The sequence below is a fragment of the Strix aluco genome, chromosome 22 (assembly GCF_031877795.1).
Source record: "Strix aluco isolate bStrAlu1 chromosome 22, bStrAlu1.hap1, whole genome shotgun sequence".
Lineage (NCBI taxonomy): Eukaryota > Metazoa > Chordata > Aves > Strigiformes > Strigidae > Strix > Strix aluco.
Window position 1 is genome coordinate 6,440,106 of NC_133952.1, and position 18,391 is coordinate 6,458,496.

Sequence of the window (18,391 nt, forward strand, 5' to 3'; positions counted from 1 at the left end):
TCACCCAAGTCAAGGCAAAGTGGAAACATTTCATGGTACATTCGGTACATTAGAATCCTTAAATTGTTCTATTTACAGCTGTAATTCAGTGTTATTTTCTAAATAACAGAAAAAATGTCCCCATTTAACTTTGGTTTTACAGTTAATGGAGACTTCCGTTACAGTTAATGGAGTCATCTTTGGAACTGTGTGCATGTGATTCTTTTCTTTTTTTTCCTTCTTACTAAAAGAATAATCTATCACATTAAAATTCTTCCTATATGCTGAAACAGAATTTTTATTGACTCTTAGGTGTCAGATTCACAGAGGAAGGAAAATCTGAGGAAAGACTAGATTGTATTTACTGGGAAAGCTGGTATAGTGGAGCTGGCAGATTGGGGGGGGGGGGAGCCAAAGCTGTAAGGAGAGCTTACTAATTTTGATCAGTACTAGTGAGTTGGTTTATTCTTGCTGGCTGGTTGTCCAAACATGCACTAATGTAACTTTCAAAATGTGTTCTTGAAAAATCATTTTCAGGCCTTGACAGATTCCTTAATGAGGTTTGAATTTTGAAGGCTTGTTGAGCCTTTTAATTTTTATAGCAACTACTCTAATCCTCTTAAAGCAAAGTTTTTGTCCAGAAAAAAAACCACCTTAAACACAGTTAATAGATAGCTTCAGGTTGGTTTGTATTTCTAGGCTAATTTAAAAAAAAAAAATCTACATTAAGTTCACAAAGAGGTCAGAAGTAATTCAGTCACTGATCACTATGTTCTGTTTAGTGTCCATATGATCAAGGCACAAGAAGGGTCGTGGAGTTTAATTTTTGTTCATGTTGTTAAAGTCTACTTGTTTAGATAATTGGAGCCACTGGACTAGTTTGTCTTTGAGCTGGAAAGAAGTGTCTAAAACTAGGACATCATGTGATTAGTAAAGAAGAAATGCAGCCTTGGGAAAAAATGACAGAAAAAGGAGGGGAACTTCATCATTACCTCAAGCACATAAATTAACTGTCTTATTTCTTTTTTAATCTTTATTGTATTAGAATCGGAATTTCACACCAGGTTTTAGTTGGCTTCTGGTGCACACCTTTATCACAGAGGGGTTTTTAGCATAACTAATACAGATGCGAAGGAGATAGTACATGCCACAAAGCTAAGCTGAGCAATGGAAAGGGCAGCGTCCATATACAGCTCTTAAACTATGAAGTACTTGCGTAGAGGAGCTGTGATCATGCAGGACAGCAAGGATTTCACCATTGCTACAGCTATCGAGTATCTTTGACATTCCTGTGGCACCTGGTACATTCCCCAGCCCTAGTCAAAGACACAACAAAGCATTAAATTATCTTTCCTTTGGGGCAGGGGGAAGTTTGTTATTGAAAGGAGAAGATTGTAAGAATGCCGATGGTAGTTGAGGGAGGTACAGGAGGTGACTGACTACACGTAACCAAAAAATGGCTAGGTTTTGGAGGTTATTCCAGGCAAATGCCTGCTAGGAATCCTTTTCCATAATAATATCCTGAATATGAGGTAAGGTTTCAGGGTTTTTTGTCTCCTTGCCTCCCTCCCTCCACCAAGCTTCTGTTTTTTATCTGATTACATCAAACTAAAGGTCAACTGATCACAATAGATCATTTTTATTTGGTGCTTTTTCATTGACTCATACTCAGTAGTGGTCAGAGTTCTCAGAACAAATCCTGTTTGGACTTAGTTGTCGTCTTTTCTTGCAAGTATGTCTCAAGTCTTCCCCCATACCGTTAAAGGTAAGGAGTAAAAACGCTCCGCACACACATTGAGGGTTCCCCTCAGACTTTTTACAGTGTATAATAGTACCTGTGAAGCTCACTGGCATAGCCATCTTTCACTGGATCACATGGCCTGGCTCCCCCACCAACTCTTTTCACAATAGAGCCATTTCTATATTGTGTTACTAAAAAGAATTTAATTAACTCCTTCAAATGTTGTAGTTTCATGACAGGCATATTTGCCTTGAAGCTTTTCACATATCTTTGCAGAAGAAAAGCTTTGTATCTAAATAACATTCTTGTGAGTTTTTGAAAGGTTACAGTTGGGTCACTGGCACTTCTTTTGGTACTTCTTTCACAGACTTCATTTATTTTGACTTGACCACTGCAGTTGGGCAACTACTTGGGTTTTGACTGTCTCGTCAGGATTTAAGTTACACCAGTGGAAAGCACAGGCTAATGTACTTCAGAGCTTTCTTTGTGGCAAAAAAGCTGGAGTGAGTGTGTACGTGTAACAAAATGAGTTGTATAAATCTGTATTTCACAACTAGAATCTATCAATTTTCTTCAGTAAATCTACAGAAGAGAAACACCTTTTGTTCTTTTAATAACAGAAAAGGTTTCTCTTTTGCAGTTCGCTGGGACCTTGTCAGATGGTTTGGGAAAGACAATGGATAACAGACATCAGACCGAACGAGAATACATTCGGTATCATGCTGCAACTAGTGGAGAACATCTTGTAGCTGGAATCCATGGACTTGCACATGGTAACCCTTAGCTGTAATTTTAATTTGTTTCTCTCTTAAAAGTAATGATCAGTTTGAAAAGAACAGTTTGTATTACTCTTGGGTGATTATTTGAAGCCAGGGAAGTGGAGCTATCATAGGCTTTATGTTTGAATTTGAATGCTTGCATGTTAGGGTGGGGGGATTATTTTTTAAGCTGACAGAAACTACATTTAAGAAGAAGGTCTTTTCACGTGCAATTGTACATAAAAGCTTGTTTGCAAATTAAAATGAAATTTCAAAGAAAGTTCATCCAAAACTTCAATTTCTTTGTAGAGACATAAAATACCCATGCAAACAGTCTTTTTGAGGGTCAGACATTAACATAAAAATGAGTATGGCTGGATTGTAGCTTTCTTATGTTTGCTTTTGGTTCCAGAAACCTGAGTTTCCTCAGAATCAGTACATCAGTTTAAAGTTACATTTCACCAGTTGGGTCGTTTTGCGATTTTGTTTTCGTTTTTTTTAAGTCTACTAAGAACTAGAGAAATGAATTTGTGTAAAAGGCAGTGAACTAGTCTTAATTTGGCCAGAATCTCACATCAATTTAGTTCATGATTTATCTGTTGAAGAAAGCTAAATCAATACAAGCCAAGTTTAAATCAAATATTTATATTTTCCATCATCTTGACTCAGTTTGTTTAAATGTCATTCGTTCAGTGCAACTGTTGCAGCCTGTGTAAAAATAATCTGGCTTTCACTAAAGTGGCAATCTCTTCTGTGCTGAGCAAAAGTCTTTATGCTGGACTTCTGTCATAAAGAGACACTGTAGGTATTTAAATGCATCATGAGAGAGGTTTTTCTCACAACAGTGTGCTGTAAAGTCTGATATAAATTATATTGGTAGAAATGTAGGAAATCTGAAATACGTCAGTCTTTGCTGAAAAGTCAATTATAAAAAAAATTGTGTTGTATTACACAGTTATTAGGGGACTGTTTTAATTCTGTAGAGTTTTTAAATGCTTCCCATTCAGTTGCTTTCAAAAAAGCAAATAACTTAAATCCTTTCTGTCCTGCCCATGGGTCAGGCCAGTCCCAAGCACAAATCCAGGCTGGGCGAGGAGTGGATTGAGAGCAGCCCTGAGGAGAAGGACTTGGGGGTGTTAGTGGGTGGAAAACTGACTGTGAGCCAGCAACATGTGCTCACAGCCCGGAAAGCTGCTGTGTGCTGGGCTGCACCCAGAGCAGTGTGGCCAGCAGGTCAGGGAGGGGATTCTCCCCCTCTGCTCCGCTCTCGTGAGACCCCCCTGCAGTGCTGGGTCCAGCTCTGGGGGCACCAACATCAGAAGGACACGGACCTGCTCGAGCGGGACCAGAGGAGGCCACGAAGATGCTCGGGGGGCTGGAGCACCCCCCTGTGAGGACAGGCTGAGAGAGTTGGGGGGGTTCAGCTGGAGAAGAGAAGAGAAGGCTCCGGGGAGACCTTAGAGCGGCCTCCCGGGACTTAAAGGGGCTACAGGAAAGGGGGGAGGGACCCTTGATCAGGGGTGTAGGGATAGGATGAGGGGTAACGATTTTAAACTGAAAGAGGGAGATTTAGATTAAATATGAGGAAGAAATTCTTCCCTGTGAGGGTGGTGAGGCCCTGGCCCAGGTTGCCCAGAGAAGCTGTGGCTGCCCCCTCCCTGGAAGGGTTCAAGGCCAGGTTGGACGGGGCTTTGGGCAGCCTGGGCTAGTGGAAGGTGTCCCTGCCTGTGGCAGGGGGTGGGACTGGATGGTCTTTAAGGTCCCTTCCAACCCAAACCATCCTGTGATATAGGAATTATATAAATAAATATAGGAGTTAACCATAAATTATAGTTACTCAAGAGAAGTGATTTCAATACTTCGTGCTTCTTGAGTTTGGATGTTAAGATGCTGCCTGGTCTGTACTTCAATTACAGACCTTGAAAGAGTACGTGGCTGCTGAATGCTGAAAGCCAAACGGTGGTAAGCGTTTCTGAATGAGTGCTTAAGCCAGTTCACTACAAATTGTGATACTCTAATCATGGGGATGTGAAATCTGTAAAGCATGTTCTCAGATAACACGAACTGTTCCAAGTTTTTTTGAAGCCTCCCTCAGTAGGTTCCTGATTTCTTCAGAGCATTCAGATTCTCAGCAACGGAAGTGTGCACAGAAATGTCTGTTGGCAGCATCAAAGTTAAAATCACACAATGCCAGTTTAAAATAATCTATTTTTTCCAGTGGAGAAATGCGCTTTTCTATTTTCTGTCCTAAATTGTATAAGCTTTTGTGGTAATACAATTTTGCCACATTGTAAGCAACTGCTTCACGTCAGGAATAGATGAGGACTGCTTGTGTAAATACAGCTGGGAAATAAAACAGAATAGAAATATTTTAAAATATATAATGAAATCATTTTTTTCTGTGGGATATTACTGTCTGTATATGCGTGTGTGCAGTACGTACACAAAGTATGAAGTTATTAGCTAATGTAATCAGTTCTGAAACAGTTTTTATATTACATTAAATGCACAGTACTTTTCTGTCAAGCTTGACAGTAAATCATTTAGGCAGGCAGCATCAGCTGTGACAAGATTCTGTAATTTTTATAGTCAATACTTCTGGCCTACTTTGCTGTTCTTGTCTTTGCTAGGTATCATTGGAGGATTGACAAGTGTAATAACTTCAACAGTTGAAGGTGTGAAAACTGAAGGAGGTGTCAGTGGTTTCATATCAGGCCTTGGGAAAGGGCTGGTTGGCACAGTAACCAAACCTGTGGCTGGAGCTCTGGATTTCGCATCGGAAACTGCACAGGCAGTGAGGGACACGGCGACCCTGAGTGGCCCCAGGTCAGTAAGCAGTTCATATTTCTGATCGATGTTACTGTAAAAATGTGTATTATTACCTGCTGTGATTTCTGATCTGGTTATCTTTCCTTACCCAAAGAAGCAGTAATTTAATCAAATTTACTATGAGCTACTATTAATGTAGCCCATTTCTTTCAATTTGCTTTAATAGATGGTATTTGTTGATACTATAACAAGAGTGAAATTTGCATGGAAGAGCTGCAACATAAAATAGGAGTTATTAAGCTACAGCTTTAGATTAAAGCAACATTTTTAAAAGGCTACATGTAGTGAGGTTAAACTTGCTACCATGGAGTCCTTACGCAGAGTTGAAATGGAAGAGTTCTCCCTGCTGTACCTCCATCTTCCATTTAGCTGTGGAGAATAACAGCTCTTCAGTGGTTTGAAGAGTTCTGGCATCAATATAGTGTCATGATCTTCTAATTTTCATTTTGTCCAGTAGCTCTCACTTACAGAAAGTGTGGATGTGTGCCCTTCTGTCCACATGCTCCTCTGTTTACCCATACATATGTGGATGTTAAGTGTCAGCACAGCAGGACAGTGCTTTGGCTTCCTTCCTGTGTCCAGTTACTCGCGTCATGTGGTCTCTACAAAATAATGATGATTGTTTAAAGTAAATGAATGTTCGTTAGCACTGACTGTGAATGTGGAAGAGGGAAAGGGCCGAGTTCTAAAAAGGCTGCTCTGGGAGAAGATTCTTTTTACTCTTTGTGGCCAAGAGTTTACTTTATATGATAGTACTGTGCCAAGAAGTGGTGGTGTGTGTACGTGAGAGCCTGTGTCCTGAAGAAGTGAAAGAAAATCCTAAGTAAATTTTTATTGTCAGAAAGCTTAGAGAAAAATGTTTGCAAAATGTTGGGGTTTCTGGTTGTTTTGTCTTCCCATTAGGCTTTTCCATTTCCTGTGTTTTATTATGCCACGCTTGGAATCCTGAAGTGTCTACCATCAGTGCTTCACTAAAGAGCAGTAAGCCTGATGAAATGTGAGTGAGGTGCAGGAAACTTTGAAGAATAAACGTAGGTGTACTTTGTTGTGAAAATGGAAGTGTTTACATGTATATCTCTTACCTCTTTGGTACTTAACTTGATTTGTAAAACCAAGAGGTCAAGGATTACAGTTTGGTAAATTCATAGGCATACACAAAATGACATGAGAACTCTTAAGTGCATCCCTGGAAAACACATCTACTGGTTTGCTTGTACAGGTCTTAATTTTGTGACTGTACAGATTGAGTGATTTAGTTAAAGGTGGGAAGAAACACACCTGGCTATATTGTTAGTTGTCTTACTACTTGAACTGTGTTTTTATTATAGTTTGTTTCAAGATACATATACTTAAAATTAATACTTCTGTGAGATGCAGCCTTTCACAGTAGCAGTGATGTTATCAACAGTTGACAAATTTGATAGAAACTGGGAAAGGGAGAGCCTCCAGCCAGCCTTATCTCTGGCTTGGGTTTGCCTGTGTGACATATTTCCCTTTAAGTTGTTAACTGTCAATTAAGGGAAGAGGTTAAGGTGGATGAGCTGAACCACATTTTTTGCTTCCACTAGATTCTGAAATACTGTTGTCATAGACGAGCACTGTGAAATTATTTTAGTGTCTGCACACACTCTGCAAAAAGTTTCTGACCCAGCAACCTTCAGCAAGGAAAAAAAAAAACCACCACCAAAAAGAAAAACCTTTCTCAATTATTACACTTCTCCAGTCTGCAAAATCTGATCAGAACTTTTTTTAGATAAACAAATGTACTTGAGAATATGTAGATAATGTAGGAGGGGAAAAAAACCCACACCACCACCTATAAGCAACCTTGCACTCATGATTTGTTTGGTAAGGGTTTTTTTAATGTGCTTATATAATGAAGCAACCAAATTGTTCTTTCGGGGGTATAAAAAAAAAACAACAACCAAAGGATTTGTACATTTTTTAGACTGCTGTGTACCAATATCCCCCTGCTGCATTTGTTAACTGTTCAAATATGTGTGGTTTGGAATCAAAGTGGAACAGTGTTCCAAACCCAAGTTACTGGCTCCGGTTGAATATTCTGTTTGAGCATGCTGGGCCATGTAGGCTCTTCCAAGCAAAGTGCACACAAACAGCTAACCCTGATGAGTATAAGTTTATGGCAGTGACAGATCTCAAGTGTAGTTTTGAACGATTGAAGAATGTGAGTGTTAATAAGCATGGTAAGAGCCATCTTGACCTTGAGACTGACAGCGTAAGTGCAAGTTTCCAGTACTGGTGCAAAGTCGAGTCAACCAGTTAATTACAGTTGCATTTAAATAGTATGGTACATAACTGTAAATTACAGGCCTTTTGCAATTCTCTAATTACATGGTTGAATTTTTAAAAAGCCCTGAATTTTTAAGCTGCTTGACTTAAACCATTGGATCAGTTTTGAGTGAGATGAAGAATTTTAATTGAGGTTGTAGGTTTTCCTAAAAGGCATGTTCTAATTCCAGCAAAGTTACTGAATTGAACAGAGCACTGAGGAAGACTCTGTAGCCTGTGTTACTGTGATCATGCTACATGGATGTTAAGTCTCTTTTGGCCTCAAAATGTTGGGACTGATGCAGCTAGCACAAACCATGTGTTCGGAACATGGAGCCAAACTAAGACGGCTGAGATGCAGACGATGGCTTTATAGCTTATGGTGGTAGTTTAAAAGTACAAGAAAATATTTTTTAAATCTGACTTTAAGCTGGACTTTTTCAAGGCTAATCTTATAACTTATTATGTAATCATATAATTTATTATGCTTGTTATTTATGAATAAAGCTGCCTTAATAGTTTTAAATTTTAATGCAGAGGAGAGCATTAAAATAGTTGTTGACAATGCAACATACATCTAATTTATAAACAGTTAATGCCTGTGACTCGATACCTTTTTTTCGAGCGGGTTTTATGTGTTCCAAGTACTCCAGTGTCACATACAAGAGTTCTGATTATTTCCATATTTGTCATATACTGCCAAAAATCTTAAAGACCAGTTCAAAACAGGAAAGCTGTTATGTCTCTAGATATGCTTGGAAAGCTCTCTCCTGCAAACGTGTTTTAAGTCCTAGTGCAGCACAAGTAAAGAACATTTATATTTAGATGTGTGCGTCTAACTTAACAAGTAGTGCAGGAAACTGCCATTATGGCTTTCTCTCAGGCTTCTGCCAGGTCAGTCCAAGTTTGAGATTATTCTTGAACTGTTGCTGCGAGGGTTTGTGTTGTTTTCTGATAGTCACAATGTGAAACTCAGAAGTAAGGAGATAACTTCATGACCTACCCGCTTCTAATGAATTCTGTCAGGGAACTAGACTGTGTTACTTAAGAATAGTTTGTGATTGGCAAGCCATTATGGTCACAGAAAATTCTCATGTAAATGTTTGATACTTTTAAATGTAGTTCACCTGGAAGGAAGCAGCCTGCACTAGTTGTTCTTTTGTTCACCACTTTCATTGCATCACTGGGAAAGGTGCAGTGAGGTTGCAAAGTTTGAGACAATGTCAACAGCAGGTGATACTAATTTTTTCTTTTGCCCTTCTGCATCCATCTCTCTCTTAACTATGATTTCAATTGTAAAGTCAAAAGCAGCAGACTCGAGAGCATGAGTATCAGTGACACTGAGTAGTAGAAGATACGTACCTAATCGTATGGAACACCAGCTCAGCTAATAGAGTGCAAAGAGTATATTCTCAAGGTTCTCAAGTTTTAAAGACAAATATTGCTTGAACCTTAACACCTCTGTATGTGTTCCAAATTCTGTCCTGACCTTGGACTTGATCTAGATGTGACTTCAAGAGTCTTTACAGTAATATCAGGCATGTATGGGCCACGACTCTGGTGGACGAGATGTTGTTATTCTCCTAGTGAGCCCTTCCTAAGATTTTCCTAGAAGCCAGAGAGAAAATATATTTATCGGCTAGTATTCATTGTGTTGTATAAATCTGGAAATGTTGCATACAGGACAGTTTAGCTGATTTATTGGTCTAATCTGTAAATTACTTGGGCAGTGTGATTTCCTTCATATCCTCTTTCTTCCCAGTGGGATAACAGGTCTTTGTAATGAACTGTTTTCTCAAATGCTCTGTTTTCTTTTGAGCAACTTCATCCAGTTTACTGCTGTGGCACCCTGTTAAATGGCTCTTCCTCAGTGTTAGCCCTACCTCCCATCTTCAGTCACTGCTGAACTTGATTTTATGGGTTTACATTCTTCTGTCATTAGTCTATCCAGATTCTTCCATTGCTGTTGTTGAGTTCCTTTGAAATCCCCCCAGTCTGTAAGTTCCCATCAGTAGTGAAAAGGGACTGTCATATCCCTGTTCTGTGACAAGCTGTGCTCTGCAAGTCATCCAAAATTGTATTGGCTGGTTTTACTGCCACATCACATTGCAAATTGATATTCAGTTTTCTGCTTGCTCTTTTCCCCCCAAGAGTTTGGTTTTTTATGTTTTGTTTTATTTTACTGCTTTGCAAATATCTCCTTGTCATTTAATATTTGTGTTCTGGATTATTTTTCCCCAGATGAACCAGGTTGCAATTTTGTAGGTTGAATCTCATTTCATTTCCTGCCATATTTCTGACCTCTTCAGGTTCTTTAGTACTTCACTGTCCTCACTGGAGTTTTAAACGCCTCTTAGTTTGTCCTCTCCAAATATAATTTTACATGCTGCTTTTACTAGATCCTTGAAGTTAAGCAAGCCTGGTTTTGTGCCCACACATTTTGCAGCACCTCAGTAGACGCTTCTTCCTGCTTTAATCATTTTCTGTTACCAGTCTCACCTGCTCAATCTTCTCCTGTTAGGTTTTAATTTATCACTGGTAACTTTGTGTAGTTCTGTTGGAGATCCTGTTCTGTTCCTCAAATGTCTACTCTTGGTTGTTGTGTAAGTGAATGTAGATTTTCTTGTGGGGGAAGTTCTTCAAACGGCAGCCCTCTCCTCTTCGGTATGGATAATTTCATCTCGAAACTTTTAATTTTTTTTCTGAAAGTGCACCTCGGCTATTTTAGTTTCCTAACTAGAAAGATACAATAATCCACCATCTAAGACCTAAAATGATTTCTAAATAAATGAAGCTACCCTTAAGAATGAAGAGAAAACAGTTCTCTATTCCTTTTGCCTATTCAAAGAGTGCTTCTTACTGCCATGAGACACTTCTGGCTTGTGCTTTTCTACAGCTTTCTGTAAGAATGATTTATTTTTTTTTCTTGCCCTTATTCAGAATTATTTTCCAAAAGAATGACTCAGATTAGAAAGAAGTGCAGTCTTTCCTAGACTACACAGAAGCAAGTCTCACATACTACACATCAAGAAACTAATAGGGGTTTTTGTCAGAAAAGTCACAAGTAATGATTATATTTGAGTGTGAGTGCAATCCTGTCAGGATCACTTTGTATATTCACTCCACTGGTCTGTTTCCCCACAAAGCTCCATGGAAGGAATTGAAGCAGTTGAGGCATGCGGTAACTCCGCTGGAGTGCCTGAAAGCATGAGAATTGAGGATGGAGTGCAGTGCCATCCCACATTTCACTGCACTTCTGCATCTCTGCATACTCACACAGTGACTAATCCTAAGGAGGTCACTCTGTAGTTAATAAAATTTATTATTTCAAGAAATAGAAATATAATTTTCAAAGCGATCTGACTTTAGAAATGAAGGATAGTAGAGTTAAGCCCAAGAACTTCTGTGTGTGAGACACAAATATGGGGGTGAGCAGCTTTTCTTTCTTTTTTTCTGCACCCTCCTCCAAGACTGACAGGCTGGCCATCTCAGTTTTTTCCCTTTGCCTTCCCCCTCTAGGACAAAAAGCTCAAGGACAATTACTTAGAAGTGCAACCTCCATTCTTCACAATAAAGCTGGATTTTCTATGCATGGTTGAAGAAAATAACTCTGATGCATGTAGTTTTAGGATATAAAAAAGAAAGATGAACCTTTAAAACATTCAGTTCACTTAGACTCTACAATAAAATACAACTATAATTCCAGAGCTGCACATACAGTAATGTCACAGTTTTCAGACCAATACATTGTTCATTGTAGGAAAGCACTGTTCGCTGCTCAGCACCCAGCAGAAGTCTAGATGATGTGGAGAATCCAAACTCTGCACTAATATGTCCCTCTCCCTTTCTCTTTTAGAGGGTTGACTGGACATAAATTGGTCCCCGCTGTAAAACCAGACTAAACACCTTTTTATGCATTGCTGCAAACACCTTGCTTTACACCTGAATAATGTTTCCAGGAGGTTATCGCTAGGTATCTGCATTACTAGATACCATCTATATTTGGAATATTTGTTGTCTTTACAGTTGGTTTTGTCCCCTTTTTTGAACTTGACTCAATTTAACTATTTGGAAGGAGTGGAAGAAAAAAACCACAGTGTTTGGACCTACAGCAGCAACATAATATTTCATTAATACTGGATAGATGTGGTTACTTTCACATCTGCTGTATATTAATGTTTTTAAGTAATAGGAGATTTTAGAAAAAAAATAAGCAATTACTGGCTTGCATTAGGCAATGTTTAATCATACAGGCCTTACGTTTTACATATATTACATCTGATTAGCCTCTGGAGCTTATGAGCCAGACTTTGAGTAGCAGGGTCTGAGACAGGAAAACCTGAAAACAAACACCTTACCTATTTGTAAAAGGGCACTTTTTTAAGCCCAAGGGTTAAAGTTGCTGAGGCTGTTCGTTAGAGCTCCCCTTTGCATTTTACTTCTGGGTTTTTATGCACCCTACCTATTAGCAAAGAAGTTCTAGATGGTTTAAATTCCAATAGGGAGTGCTAAGCCTTTAGGTAAAACTTGTGTAACTTCTTTCGTTTAAAGCCTTTTCGCTTTGCCATGGCAGAATGTATTCTTACTGTTAAAACTCAACAAAAGCCTGGTTTAAGAAAACTGTGCGGTCACTGGGTTCACCATCGGTAACATGTCTGTTGACATTAAAAATGGAGACTTTGAGGGACTGAACTGTCATTCTAAATACCAGCATCTATTTTGTAAGTAAGAAAGATTTTCCACTAAAACATTTGTGTTTAACTTGACATTTGAGGGCAGAAACCCTGGATGCATTCAAACAGTTGGTTAAGGGACAGGAAGGGGCAAAGGCTCTGGAAGGGAATGTCACGAGGGGAGGACAGATGAGTGAAAATGGAAGACATTAAAGTGAATAATGCTGAGTAGTTAGCCGACCATAAAATGTGAAATGATGTTTTTCTTTATATGTCCATTCATTATTAGCAACAAATAATTTCAAAAAGATGAATGACTACAGAGTCGTTACTGTGATAGTCTCCACAAAACCAAAATATTTACTAGTGCCGTGGTAAGTTACAACTAGAGGAAGGGATGTTTCCATCCCTGGTTAAAGGGTGCTGCATCGAGCAAAACTTGCCTAGCTTTTGCGTTAAACAGACTGCTGCTGTGCCTGCCACTTCACAGTATTTAGCTATTAACTAAAAGGAAGATTTTATTTCCCTAGGAAATAGTTGTATTTCTAGAGCTTTTATATTTTGTCTAATTATCTTACCTTTCAGCAAAAGCTTTTGGACACCAAGGCCAAAAAGTAAAAGGAACACCTTTTACTGGGGTGTACGTTTCCTGTTTTCTGACATTTATGTGTTTTTTAGATTCTTCCTTACTCAGAAAGCACTCTGCTCAGTGATGCTGCTGTTTCGGTATGGTATATGTAATGGTTTTCTGGGGTTGAAACAATTACAGAGAGCTGCAGATTTAACTAGTCTGCAGTGGCATCACCTAGAATGGAATTGGAGAGACTTTGAAAAAAGAAAAAATTATATTCATGCGTTAGCATCAGGAGAACAAACTAAAAAGTCATCAAAGACCAGGCAATAAAGTATTCACAATTTCCATTCACAAATCTACTTGCTTAGAATTAGGTGGGATAAGTTGAAAGCGTTTGCGCCCCAGAAGCGAACAAAAGCTTTATTCAAAACAGACATGTCTGTTGGAATGTACCAGGACAAATCATCAGACGGCATTAAACCAGTCGGACTTGATCCCCAGAATTGAAAAAAAATTAATACACATTCTGTGGGTTTTTATAATATCTTTTGGCCCTCTTACTAGTATTTTCAGTTCATAAAAATAGTGGGAAAGATGAAACTGGGGTAGTGCAATAGGAAGAGAGCATTTGTTTATTTACGTATTTCTGAAGCACAAATGGCAGGAGCTGCTCGCCCGCGCGGTGGCTGTGTGACCTCGTGTCCCGAAACATCTGCTGCTTGTGCCAAAGGGCGAAGTCTGGTACAGCAGGTCTGGGGCAGCTTTCTGGGAGCACATTTTAATACTCTTGACAGTGATGAAGGGAAGCACAGCTATCTTCTGTCCCAAAGAGTGAGTGCATGGGTACCTTATATTGCATGCACAGTCAGTAAAAGTCCTTGTGGTTTTCTGTGTATGTATTTGTTTCTCTTGGGTGTATTTGCAACGCCGTCTTTCAAGCTGTCTTTCCATTTGGTTTCACTTCAGATGATTTTGCCTTGAGATATCACGTTAAAGGTTTCTTTACATCCTTAATTTTGTGACCTGTGTCAAGAAGTGGCCTTTAATTACTACAGTAATAAAGCTCTGAATAGAGAGTATCTGAGCATACCCAAAGGTGGACTTTTTCCATTCAGACACAAAATATAAAGATGGAGGAAATGCCTGTTATATACAAAAAGCAAATCTTCTCTACATACTGTATTTCCATTAGTTTTGTGACTTACTAGAATTACTTGCTACATCCTCCTCCCAAGCATCACAGCATCAGGTTCTCTGAGGTTATTCCACGTTTAAATTGGTAGAAATATTAAACCACGCGGCTGTTCAGGCAGTACTGTTTGCACTGACAGGTTTTACTTTCAAATTAAAAGATACAGCATTGCTTTAAAATAATACCACTTCTAAGCAGTTTTTTAAGCCAGATTAGTTGAGGTTCATATTTATGTAGTAATTACAGGCTTACTTGAAAGCAGGGGACCTTGCGGCAAGGTATGTGCTAACGTACCGCCGGGCTGTTTACCTGTTACTAGACAGATTTTTCCCTTTGTCATTAACGGTGAGGTTTTCTGTTCAGTCCTCGTCCGGAGTCTGTAGATGGGAGCCCAGGGCCTGCTGGGATGGGGTTTTACACTTGTGCTGTCCTTTTGCCCTTCCACTGAACTCTTTTCATTTCAGTCATGAGCAAACAGTCAGTGCCTGAACTAACAACCCTGCAATCCTCCAAAGCACGCCTCGCTTACAGTACCAAACAAAGGGAGGCCCGCGTGGGCCGGCCCAAGCCAAGGAATGCAGCTTCGGGGTTCTGCTCCATAAATTTAACCAGCACGACAAAAAGGAGATAATATGAGCCTTCGTGATGATCTGAAAGGGGGAGGTTTGTGTCCCATTGATTGCGGTCTGGCCTAGTGCCAGGCCCCGAGCCTGACCGACAGTTGAACCATATCGTTAAGGCGTGTAATACAGCTCAAGTCTTGTACAGCAGCCAATGAGTACATATCCAGAGGGCAAAAGTTTATAAAGAGTTGAGGCTGTCCTGTTTAACCCTCTCACACTGCATGTAATATATACTGCTGCCATTCAGAAATAGTCGCATTGCTATTAAAAATGTAAACCTTCAGCTTTCTTTACTTGGAAAAAATGCACGTGTGTCTGATTTCTAATGTGCAGCAGATTTATAAAGTGATCGGGGAAAAATATGTAAAACTGATCTTTTTTTTTTTTAAACAAAAAAAAAAATCCAGCCCACTTTTTTTTTCAGTACTGCTTTATCCATACTTACTTTTTTGTTCAGAGATGTCTTCTGGGTTGTTCTACAAACCCTTTCATACAGATGGAGCTATTTATTGCCTCGATGTCACCTCATTTAGCATGTGGCTGGTATTTTTATAGATAATTTTTTCACCTAATGTTGCTGTTAACATGTGGAACGCTCTTTATCAGTTTTGTAAGTACAGCCAGTTGATTTAAATTGTTCTTGCAACCGCTAACTTTAAAAATCAAAACAAACTTTCTGAGCAGCTTTTCATTCAATGAGTCTGCGCTAGAGGACTTTGCTGTGCCTATTGCAGCCCTCATTGTACTCACTGAAAAGTATATAAAGAGGGTCTGAAGAGAAAACACATACAGTGGTCACAGTTCATTTCACACAGCTCTTCATGCACACCTCACTGTCCTGGTGCTGGGCAGGGGTCCTGGTTTGTTTTCTTCCCCAGAGTGGATTTGCTTTCCAAGGTAGGAGCACAGTATAGAAACATTTCTGTCACGCTCCAAGTAAAGTGACCATGTTTGCACGTACATCAGACAGGCTCTGTGTGGCCAACATGCATAATTTTTGATGGGACCATGATAAACATGAGTACAGAAATAAGATTAATGGTCCATCTGCTACACTGTCCCCAGACTGTATTCAGAAGTTTTGAGACCTCGCGCTGTGCCCTGAAGCAGAGTAACGTTATGGCCCTGGGCACTTTAATCTTCACTAAGGCACGTTCAGCTCCTGTTTTTCAGATAGGTGTTTGCAAGAAATCCCTGCGAAGAACCGTATCTTTTACGTTGAATGGGAATGGGAGCATTTTTCAACACGTTTGTGAGACAGGAAGCTTTAAGGTGACAACTCTAGTCATCACTCTGTGATCAGTACAGGAAGAGTCTGGGAGAAATGGGAAACTGAGATGGCAGTGTCACATTTTGTTAACTTCTTAAGTTTGATGATATCAAAGTGCTTGAAAAAGTGTCCGTTGGCTGCAGAGCTGTCGCAGTCCGAGCTGGAGCAAGTGCCAGAGGTTGGACACTGGTGGAGCCGCAGTGTGACTGGTGTAAGTGCCGTGCGGGCGCATACACCTTACGCACATCTTGGATCGGTAACGTGGGCGTCGTAAGAACGTGCCGTTTGGCTGAGTACATCCACTGCTCCGCTGGTTTTAAAGAAGTGATTCTTGATGTCTTAAGCTCTTCTCGCTTCCTTTTGAACTTGGAGTCTGAAGAGGTTGTATACAATCATAAACCCAATTAATAGTTTTCAATTTTGTTTTGATCTTGCATATAGAGGAAGGAGAAGGGGGGAGAAGAGCTGCATCTCCAAGAAGTTGGCAGGAACAGCCTACATGATAAACAGCTGCTTCTTCAGCATGCTGTAGTTCTCCTAAAAGTATATTAGGTCAGATAAAGGTCTTCAGCATCTGAGCTGGTAGATCCCTCAAAAGAGGAGGGATTTGACTGTAAGTGGGAGGTTTTAACCCTAGGCACCATTTATTTGCATGTTTCTTCCTGAAACTAGCATTTTGGGAACACATTTAACAAGCACAATATATTCCATGCGTTTGCTGGAATAAACGGTGCATATAAGCTTCCTCAGATATGCAGTCAGCAGGGAGCTGTCTGGCTCATGATTTTACACATTCTTGCATCTAACTGAGACATTCTAATGCCAAATCCAACACTCAAACTGACTGCACTGCATGTGCATTTTTAACACACCTTAAAAGCATCTGTGTCTGAACCAGTGAATGAATTCCATCAGAGCTGTGCCAGATCTCTGGGTTCAGGCGTCAGGTCTTCAAGAAATTATCTGCCTGTTGGGAACTGCACCCCCAAAGTCCAACCCTGGAAAGGAGGCAACTGTACTTAACCCTGTGAAATACAGCGTTACCAGCTGCCCACAGAGTTGCAACGGAACACGAAATCGAGATTGCCAAAGGTTTTTTGGAAATGAGGCCCAAGTCATTTAATGTTCTCAGACACAGAGAACTAGCACATAAGAAGTGACGCTGTCTGTGCCCTTCTGCTCAGTAAATGCAGGGGACATCGCTGCTTATCGCAAGGGTTCGACACTTGAAACAAAGTACAAAGTGAGTACATCGGTGAGGAAAGAGTCGTGGAAATTGGGGATTTTTAGTGTTTTGCAAAGGTGTGATACAAAATACAGACCGTATCAGAAATGGCATACGGTTGTTGTCATTTGTTACCCTTCTGGTCCTGTGGTAGGACTGCATCGCCTGGCGTTTGCTGCTGTGATGCCTGAACTTCTAGGTTCATTTTTAAGGTATACGTTGTTCAGCATTTAATTGATTCTGGCACTTCTGAGTCTGCTTTACACCGTGTCCTCCCACGACACGGCTCTGAGACAAGGACTGTCTTCATCTGCGTTTTGTGGAAATGATGCACATGGGATGGTGATACCTACAGAGGGCTGCAGGTGCAATTCAGGGTCAAACTCGAGCAAGTGTAGCAGGAATTTTAGTTGTGTATTTTATGATAGAGGAGGTAAGGCTATTCCTCCTTTAACTTATCAGATAAGTCACCTCTTAATGTCTGAAATGCACTAAAGCCTCCTTAGACAAAGCACTCCCTGTATTAATGAAGCAGAGTTTTTCCAGAGCCAAGTAAGTAACAGGTTTGATATTGTTTCTTCAAAATACTAGCAGCAATTGAATTGTTTCATAGGCTTGTATTACCTGCCAATTTTCCTTTGTTTGAACTAAGGTTGTTTTATAATTATTTCAAGGGGATAAAAATTGTTCCCAGGCTGAAAGTCAGTATGCCAAGTTATAGCCCAGAGCAGGCTTTTATCAATAAATTTTATGCAAACCTGAAAAAACAGGTTTACAATGGAAACACTGACAGAATTTGAGCTATACCAGAACCAGTAAGTTACTGCTCTAAATGGGTTGGTATGATGAGGTTGTTAAACTGGAACACCATTATGAATGCGACATGTTGGTGGCAGTTGCTGGAAGTTTTGGCAGCAAGAACTGGGTCTAGCTGAAGAAAATTATTACTAGAGAGTGTGGGGGAGAGCGCTGTGGGCAGAGATCTCTCTGGAGGGCTTACGTGGCTGACTTGCACACCGGTGTTGGCGGCTGTGGGGTTTTGGGGACAGGCAGTACAGCAGGGGAAGTCTCTGTGAAGAGCCTCTTCCATTAAATACTGGTTTCAGATGCCAGAACGGTGTCTCCTTGCACTTAGAGCTGCTGTTTGTGCAGGATTTGGGGTGCCCTTGCGCTCCTCCCATTATGGATCAAAATCTGTGTGCATGCTCAAGTTGGGCTTTTTGAACACGTTTGTGTCT

The 18,391-nt window shown here is 40.1% G+C and overlaps 1 protein-coding gene across 9 annotated transcripts in view; it reads left to right on the forward strand.

Moving 5' to 3' along the window:
- Positions 1–18,391, forward strand: part of VPS13D (vacuolar protein sorting 13 homolog D) — a 108,745-nt gene that overhangs the window by 78,577 nt on the left and 11,777 nt on the right. For all 9 annotated transcript variants that reach the window (XM_074848261.1, XM_074848268.1, XM_074848264.1 and 6 more), the window contains 2 exons: positions 2,361–2,493; positions 5,109–5,304. In XM_074848261.1, coding sequence (XP_074704362.1) covers positions 2,361–2,493; positions 5,109–5,304 — 329 coding nt within the window. The remainder of the gene's footprint in view (positions 1–2,360; positions 2,494–5,108; positions 5,305–18,391) is intronic.